This window comes from Salvelinus sp. IW2-2015, linkage group LG11 (genome assembly GCF_002910315.2).
Source record: "Salvelinus sp. IW2-2015 linkage group LG11, ASM291031v2, whole genome shotgun sequence".
NCBI classification, from domain to species: domain Eukaryota; kingdom Metazoa; phylum Chordata; class Actinopteri; order Salmoniformes; family Salmonidae; genus Salvelinus; species Salvelinus sp. IW2-2015.
The window spans coordinates 27,237,856-27,247,260 of record NC_036851.1 but is presented as its reverse complement, the minus strand read 5'-3'; the positions used below and the strand labels follow the sequence as shown (position 1 = coordinate 27,247,260).

At 43.1% G+C, this 9,405-nt stretch overlaps 1 protein-coding gene across 1 annotated transcript; it reads right to left on the bottom strand.

The window, feature by feature from the left end:
- Positions 1-1,464: 1,464 nt before the first annotated feature.
- On the bottom strand, positions 1,465-5,240 carry LOC111970100 (coiled-coil domain-containing protein 174). Its single transcript, XM_023996609.2, has 11 exons — positions 5,114-5,240; positions 4,639-4,740; positions 4,421-4,521; positions 4,230-4,288; positions 3,944-4,091; positions 3,711-3,806; positions 3,428-3,564; positions 3,120-3,214; positions 2,844-2,991; positions 2,555-2,704; positions 1,465-2,293 (listed from the first exon to the last, which is right to left on the bottom strand). Exons 1-11 carry the CDS (start codon positions 5,153-5,155, stop codon positions 1,659-1,661), a joined length of 1,713 nt encoding a protein of 570 aa, XP_023852377.1. The 5' UTR covers positions 5,156-5,240; the 3' UTR covers positions 1,465-1,658.
- Positions 5,241-9,405: the final 4,165 nt, after the last annotated feature.

The window sequence follows — 9,405 nt, the reverse complement described above, 5'->3', positions numbered from 1 at the left end:
CAGCAATGACAGCCTTGAGTCTTCTTGGGTATGATGCTACAAGCTTGGCACACCTGTACTTGGGGAGTTTCTCCCATTCTTCTCTGCAGATACTCTCAAGCTCTGTCAGGTTGAATGCGGAATGTCCCTTCATAGCTATTTTCAGGTCTCTCCAGAGATGTTCGATCAGGTTCAAGTCCGGACTATGGCTGGGCCACTCAAGGACATTAAGAGACTTGCCCGAAGCCACTCCTGTGTTGTCTTGGCTGTGTGCTTAGGGTCGTTGTCCTGTTGGAAGGTGAACCTTCACCACGATCTGAGCGCTCTGGAGCAGGTTTTCATCAAGGATCTCTGTACTTTGCTCCGTTTATCTTTCCCTCGATCCGGACTAGTCTGCTGAAAAACATTGTCACAGCATGATGCTACCACCACCATGCTTCACTGTAGGGATGGTGACAGGTTTCCTGTGACGGTTGGCATTCAGGCCAGAGGTAAATCTTGGTTTCATCAGACAAGAGAATCTTTTTCTTATGGTCTGAGTCCTTTAGGTGCCTTTTGGCAAACTCCAAGTGGGCTGTCATGTGCCTTTTACTGAGGAGTGGCTTCCGTCTGGCCACTCTACCATAAAGGCCTGATTGGTGGAGTGCTGCAGAGACGGTTGTCCTTCTGGAAGGTTCTCCCATCTCCACAGAGGAACTCTGTCAAAGTGACCATCAGGTTCTTGGTCACCTCTCTGCCCGAGGCCCATTTCCCGATTGCTCAGTTTGGCCGGGCGGCCAGCTCTAGGAAGAGTCTTGGTGGTTCCAAACTTCTTCCACTTAAGAGAGATGGTGACCACTGTGTCCTTGGGGCTTCCAATGCTGCAGACATTTTTTGGTAGTCTTTCCCATATATGTGCTGGACTCCAATCAAGTTGTAGAAACATTTCAAGGATGACCTGGAGCTCAATTTCAATTCTCATAGCAAAGGGTCTGGTATTTCTGTTTATTTCTTATAAATTTGCTACAACTTCTATAAACCTGTTTTCACTTTATCATTATGGCGTATTGTGTGTAGATTGATTTAAAAAATGTTTTCTCATCAATTTTAAAAGGTTGTAATGTATTAAAATGTGGAAAAGGTCAAGGGGTCTGAATACTTTCCGAATCCACTGTAGATCCATCTAAATGCAAATAGGTTGAGTTTTGAGCACAGGTAATTGCACATGCTTTAATATAATGACGAGCTTTCAGACATCTCGATGCCTGTACCTAACCAGAAAACAGCTATTACCTCATGGCTGATCCTCTGTATTGTCCTGTCACTCAAAACRCGTAATCATCAAATATTACMAAGATCACCAGTCTAAACAAAATGAACTATGGACTGATTCAGTCATGCATCGATCCATTAAACAACCATCTTTAGCTATAAACAAGTGCCTTGAATCACAAATATAGCAAATCAGAAGACACAATGTCAAATGAAAACGCTATCTTTTAATAACAGATCATAAATAAAGAAAGCTGGTTACAGATCCAAGGTCAAATTACAAAAATGGTTCCTTCTCTTTGGTGCCCTCTGATAGGTCAAAGATCATGGTAATGTCATTATAGTCTAACACACATTGACGTTGTTTGTGTGTTAGGGTAGATTAATACAGGTGTGTGTGTCACCTGTGTGAGACATGTCTGTGAGGATCAAGAATAATTCTTGTAGAAGGACAGCATGTCATCCAGGCTCTGGGAGGGGGGCTGGGTCTGAGGGGGGCACTGGGGCTGAGTTTGGGGCTGGGGGGGATACTGTGGGGTGTATTGGGGGGGGTAGTGAGGTGGGGCTGCATACTGGGGATGAACGGGTAGATGTGCAAATTGGGGCTGAAATGGGACATCAAACTGAGGGTGTGTTTGTGGTGGTGGAGGTGGTGTATATAAGGGTTGGGGCTGTTGGGAGGGGGGGTATTGAGGTGGGGGTTGGGGGGGGCACTGAGGGGCTGGAGGTGCAGGTGTATTTTGGAGATGGACAGTGTTTTGGGAATGAGCAGGGGATGGTGTGGGTTGAGGTTGTGAGGGTACAGGGGTACTTGGCTGGGGTATAGGAGTACTTCTGGGCTGAGGCTGTGATACAGGAGTACTTTTGGGGTTGGCCTGGGGCACCTTGCGCCCCCCACCCTGCCCCTCTGACCACTTGAAGGCCATTTTGGGTTTGTCCTTCTCACGTTTGGCCTCTTTCCCATAGCTCTGTCTTTTATTATTGCTGAAGTACGCAGAGGGAGGGGCAAATTCCGACTCCCTCTCATCCCGCCGCCGACTCGTCCAATCGCCAAAAAAGTCCACTAGGAAAGGAATGTGTTGTCATATTGGAAAGAGAAGACAGTTAGTTAATGACTTAACCCCCGACCCCAGGCAGCATACCAGTCTTCAGTGTCCCACTGGAGGAAATTGCCAAAGATGACAGGCCTTGGTTACACCTAGATCTCTCCTGCTCGAATTTGTCATGTTATACATGTTGAGTTAGTGTGGTGGAAGTGAATCATCAATGATTACCATTAATTATAAAAGACCCATGCCAGCCCCAAACAAGGAGTAGCATTTACCTTTTCCCCTGTCCCACTCTCTGACGTGGGGTACTCCTGGCTTGGTATCCCTCCTCTCCTGGATCTCCACCACCACCTTCTTCAATGCAGGGGCCTCTTCAGGTGCTCCACCTGATGGGGGTAGGGGCCCAATCAGGTCCTCCTTTCCTTCTGAGAGAAGTAATACAACCGACAACACTTACAATAGCATTCAGTACAGCCCAAAGTATACAGAGCAGTAGTCATAGCCATTCAATCTAGCGTGATCAGTTGTCCCTGATGCAGTATTGTTGTGGGAGTTTCCTCTAACCTTGGTTGTGTTCATCTCCCTGGTCGTCCTCAGTTCCGTCCAGCTTGGCCGCCTTCATCTTCCTCTGCCTTACCTTGGCCAGCCGAGCATCCAGCAGAGTCTTTCTCTTCTCCTTCAGCTGGTCCCTCTTACTGCGCTGGTCTGTTGTCTATGAAAAAGAAAAGGAGAGAAAAAAAACATTGACAATCTGCTTCAAACTCAGTCATTTAAATTAACTGATACATAATATAAGTAAGGTCCTAATCTCAGGGGTTGCGAAGGCTGAGAGCAACTCACCTGGTCTCTGAGCATGTCCAGGGTCTCTCTCTGTTTCCTGCGCTGCTCCTGGTCCTGAGAGAATGCAAAGTAGCCCACACCCAGCTCACGGGCCTCTGATGTGGACAGACGGAAAGATAACAGAGAGGAAAAATAGCAGGTTGAGAGATGGAGAAGGAAGAGGCCGGAGATCAGAGAGTGGAGAAGAGCACAAGGCAATCCATATCCACAGAGAACACACCTCTCTGGGTTTGCTGTAAAATGTACAGTAAATAGCGTTTGATTTGATGAGTTCACTAATGTATCTCTGTAACAGGTGTCTTGCTAACCTTGCTCCCTGATGTTCTCATAGTGGATTGGACCCACAGGTCTGTTCATGGCCTCCTCCTCCTCCCTCTCCCACTCCTGCCTTTGCAGCTCTCTACGCATGTCCTCTGACAGCAGGTCCTTCTCAGCCGGGTCACGTCTGTGTACATAAAAGCAAGAACACGTAAAAAACATTTACAAAAAAAATATTGAAAATGAATAACCAGAACAACACTATTGGTACTAACATCATTTTCTAAAAAGAAGCTTACATTAATTTCCAGGTTTGATCAGAGTAAAAGATACCTTTTTCCCTGAAAGTCTTTGTCCATTTTCTTGAACCCTGGTAGGTCTTTCTTCATGCATCTCCGAGATCGTCCCAAAGCATCTACATAGTCCACCCTGAGTAGAAATCAGTAAACGGCTACTTTAACTCCTAACCCTCGACCACTCAATGGCATCTACAGTCCAAATACTCAGATTCTGCTATAGATGAGACATACAATAGTTTGGGGCTTCATGTGCTGTAGATACATTACCATTCCTCGCCTGGGTTCTCAGGGGGTGGGATGGTGGAGGAGCTCTCTCTATCCTCTCTCTCACTCTCTCGTTGGGCATGATTCTCTCTCTTCTTGTCAATAATCTTCTGGGTGAAATCCACCAGAAAAAGTCCCTCTGTCTCCTCATCTGACACATTGGAAAAGAGGATAGTAATTCCAATGTGAGAAAGACAAAAAGGCATTTGCAGGGCCTTCACATGTCAGCTTTACATACAGAATATGACAGCATTTCTTGTACAGTATCACAAACAACATAACACTATACCAGGAAAGTCTCCTTTGGTCATCTGCTCATACAGTTTAGCCTTCTCCTCTAGCTTGCGCCTGCGGGAAAAGAGAGACATGGAAGACAAGCAGCAATGAGACTTTTGCTATACTACAAAAAAAGACCTAATAGAAGGCAGTGATGGTGCAGTAAACATGTTGTCAGTGTGTAGTACATCACTTTGTACTCACTTTGCCTTGTCAAGGTTGTTCTCTTCCTCTGCCACCAGTTCCACATCTTTCTGTGCCCGCTCTGAAACACCATCATTCTGTTTGCTCCATACATTAGGTTTCTACACAGGGAAAAGAACACAATGGATGTTATGGGGACAAAGTTAGGATATGCTGGTCAAAATGTGTGGTATCCTGTTCATTACATGTCTCTGTCCAGTACAATGTGCAATACATACCTTGATTTTGGGGGCTTTGGTACTAGTTCCAGCATCTTGCCCCAATTTTTCATGTTTGAATTGCTCTTGTTTCCTGTAGAGTTCAGCTTTCAGATCAACCAGCTGCAGATGAGAGTGTGATGTATTCTCCATTGAAATTTGTAACATAGCATTGTGGGCGCCATTTTAGTGGTTAAACTGATAGCAACTAACGTTAGCCCAATAAGTCGTGTTACCATTTGCATACCCATGAACCTCGACAACAATAGGCAATGCTTTATTTTTTTTAACATTTACTTTGACTATAACATGGTTAGTTTGCCTGCTGACTAAGATGTCAGCAGAAAGTAGCCTAGCTTCCTACGTTAGGGTGCTGACTAGGCTAGCTAGCTAGCTAGCTAGCTACCGTTAACTAACTAGCGAGCTATGGTTTACATACTGATGACAAGCAACATTAGAGACAATGTGACAATATTAATTATTCTGAACAACTCACAGATGAAGCAGTCACGGCATATTGCTTTTTCTTTTTATCCATGGTTGTTAGATTTCGATATATTCGCTCACAATCAGCTAGCTAGTGAAATAACAATCCACAACTTCGAAGAAGGCGTGTTGTTTGGGTCACGTGATCATTTCGGGGGGATGTAGCTAGCTAAGTAAACTCAAGACTGCCACCTACTAGTGTGGAGTAAGAAACCTAGCGTGTATATTTTTGTATTATTACTTTTATAGATGTTTTATTTTTATTTAACCTTTATTTAAATAGGCAAGTCAGTTAAGAAAAAAATATTATTTACAATGACTGCCTACCCCAGCCAAACCCTAACAACGCTGGGCCAATTGTGCGCTGCCCTATGGGACTCCCAATCACAGCCAGTTGTGATACAGCCTAGAATCAAACTATGGTCTGTAGTAACGCCTCTAGTACTGAGATGCAGTACCATGGCCCGCTGCGCCACTCGGGAACCCAAATGCATGTTCGGGCCGTGGCAGCCCAGAATTCTAACCACTAGATGCTTTCAATGTTTGCCTAATTTGTTTTGGGTTAATCACATCATGGATTTAGGCTCTTGAACATGCAATTGATTATGTAATAGAGGGGCACATGTATATCAGAGATGGACAGAGATAGTTAATTTACTAATGTGATCTTGTAACCAAAAATATACTATTTTTATGCTTACAATGATGTACAACATTCTGCCCATTATAGCTGACAAAGAATGGTATGTTGAGATAATGTGTTCTTGGCATATTTCCATACACAGGACAGTGAATATGTATATTGCAGACTCAGGAAATAGGACCCATGCCAAATCTTTTCAGTCTCCTGAGGGGGAGTGGGTTTTGTCGTGCCCTCTTCACGACTGTCTTGGTGTGCTTGGACCATGTTAATTTTCTGGTGATGTGGATACAAAGGAACTTGAAGCTCTCAACCTGCTCCACTGCAGCCCCATCGATGAGAATGGGGGCGTGCTCGGTCCTCTTTTTCCTGTAATCCATAATCATCTCCTTTATCTTGATCACGTTGAGGGAGAGGTTGTTGTCCTGGCACCACACGGCCAGGTCTCTGACCTCCTCCCTATATAGGCTGTCTCGTTGTTGTCGGTGATCAGGCCTACCACTGTTGTGTCATCGGCAAACTTAATGATGGTGTTGGAGTCGTGCCTGGCCTTGCAGTCATGAATGAACAGGGAGTACAGGAGGGGACTGAGCACGCACCCCTGAGGGGCCGTGTTGAGGATCAGTGTGGCGGATGTGTTGTTACCTACCGTTACCACCTGGGGGCGGCCCGTCAGGAAGTCCAGGATCCAGTTGCAGAGGGAGGTGTTTAGTCCCAGGGTCCTTAGCTTATTGATGATCTTTGAGGGCACTATGGTGTTGAACGCTGAGCTGTAGTCAATGAATAGCATTCTCACATAGGTGCTACTTTTGTCCAGGTGGGAAAGGGCAGTGTGGAGTGCAATAGAGATTGCATCATCTGTGGATCTGCCACGTGCGCGCTGAACGGGGAATCCACGTGACTGATTTGATGTTAAAAAGACATTGCCGATTAAGTCCCTGGTTTGGATCTTTTGGTAGTTAGAAAAAGTTCAAGCAAATATTCCTCAAGGAACACAAAATTCAGGAGCACATTGTGGAATAGTATGACTGACCCTACATACTGATCTTAGGTCAGTTCTTGAGTCGTCCCCTAATGTATTTGGATAGGGTAAACTGATACTAAATCTATCAATTTGCGAGTTCATCTGGAAGCTCTATATTCCTGCCATTTTGCAAGACTCCATTTGATGACAGTGTTGTTACTATATGGAGAAATAAATGAATTAATCATTATTGCACTAATGAGGCATGGTTTTAACAGTCTAGTGTAGGAGTTAATACATGCTATACTTGTAGGCCACCGTGTACCAAATAAAAAAATACAAGCTAAATGGGGTTTCATCTCATTTTCAACTCTACTGTCACAAAAAATGTCTCATATAGCGAATGTGCCCATTCTGGTATTGGCATGTGCGCCGACAAAAGCGATACAGTGCGGGTTAAGTCTACATGATGAGATTATTATGGACAAAATAGCTAAATTATTTCATTTTGTCAAAAGGCAGCCAAGCATCGATCATTATGTCACCAGAATAAGACACGATATTTATTGAAAAGGAGCATCAAGCTCATCACCTTGCACTTTCACCACCCTGTGAAGTTCATCTTTATTTATTTAAACTGTAGCCTGCTTTCCCGAGGTTTCCCCTAGCAGTCGGCACTTCCGGTTCTCGATGCATGAGCAGTTAGATTCTTCCAATAATCACTCTATTGCGGCATTGCTTTATTAGTTGTTAGTTTAATATTACATGTTACAATCGAGGTATAGACACGTATAACGCCTCATAGTAGTGGGTGGACCATACAACATGTCAATTGCGTGACTCCAATCGATATGATGGTTATTAGGCTATATTAATTTTTGCGCATAAATGCGTTTCCACTGCCATTTTCGCATTATTAATTTTACCGACACGAAATGATCTCACCCTGTCTAACTGTAATATGTTTTTCAGACATTTGGAAAGTTTACCGACAAATTAGCTGTTTCCATCAGGCCTGTCAAAAAAAAAAGTCATATCTGACATGTATGCCTACTTTACTCACATAAAAATGTTGGATGAGAAGCTGTCTACTAACCACTAACCAGCTGTCTACTAACCACATATATATATGAAACTTCCTGTTTCTATATATATATATATATATATATAATTACAGCTGTGGTAGAAACAGGAAGTTTCGGTACAATATTGTATAAATACCGACAGATAATTTGTTTGTTAGACATGGTGGGATCTTAATCTGTCAAAATGAATTATGTGCGAAATGGCGGTGGAAACGCCAAGCGCATATATTGATATAATAACCATCATATCGAAGTAGCCTGAATTTGGAGTCATGCGATAATATAGGGTGTTCACCCAAAAAGTATTAATTAATTCAAGTTTTATACAAATATGTCAATTCAATAGAAAATTATGTCAGAAGGCCAAACCCCATGTCTCTACCATATATGGTTCAAAGTTACCGACGACTTACTCTGAGAATTTAGCATGTTTAGAGTGAATGGAACGTCATCACATGCATGATCAAAAAGTGGTCACTGCTCGAAATAACTCTGTGGCGCTGCTCTGCGGCAGAACGGCGCTAACTTCGAAAGTCAACTGAAAAGCTAACTAGTGGCTGCAGGTTTGTGAGTGAAAACATAGGCTTTTTCTAAATGAAATTCGCTGAATACAAAACTAAATACGGACTCAATATATATTTATTCACGAAGCTAACAGACTGAATTTCAATATCTACTCTCCGGGAAGACAATCTGTTCCTGTTTTCATTGCGTATTTCTGAGTCTTTCACTTTAAAACGCCATAAAAACGGCTCCTCTCAACGTAGATTGATCGCAGTTATAGGCAATGAAAGCCAAGGATCTGGATGTAAAAATGATGAAGATATTGTAACGACCCTGGGTTTAAAAGCGCGGCAATCGACTCTGCCGCACGAGCATGCTTTTGCGGCACAGTCGATAGCGCGCTGGACTTCGGGCTAGAAGGTCGAGGGTTCGATACCTGCTCCCTGCCTGTTTCATTACAGTATCAAGTTGATTTTGATTGGTCCAACCAGCGGAAACACCTCCAAATGGTACCATCCCACAACACAAAATATGGAAAAGATACAACCAAGACGGGGCAGTTTAACCTAGTAACGGTCTTATTTCATCAACAGTGTCAAGTAAAAATACACTGCTCAAAAAAATCGAGGGAACACTAAAATAACACATCCTAGATCTGAATGAATGAAATATTCTTATTAAATACTTTTTTCTTTACATAGTTGAATGTGCTGACAACAAACATCACAGAAAATTATCAATGGAAATCAAATTTATCAACCCATGGAGGTCTGGATTTGGAGTCACACTCAAAATTAAAGTGGAAAACCACACTACAGGCTGATCCAACTTTGATGTAATGTCCTAGAACAAGTCAAAATGAGGCTCAGTAGTGTGTGTGGCCTCCACGTGCCTGTATGACCTCCTAAATAAATCAAATCAAATTTTATTAGTCACATTACATGGTTAGCAGATGTTAATGCGAGTGTAGCGAAATGCTTGTGCTTCTAGTTCCGACAATGCAGTAATAACCAACAGTAATCTAACCTAACAATTCCACACTACTACCTTACACACACACACAAGTGTAAAGGGATAAAGAATATGTACATAAAGATATATGAATGAGT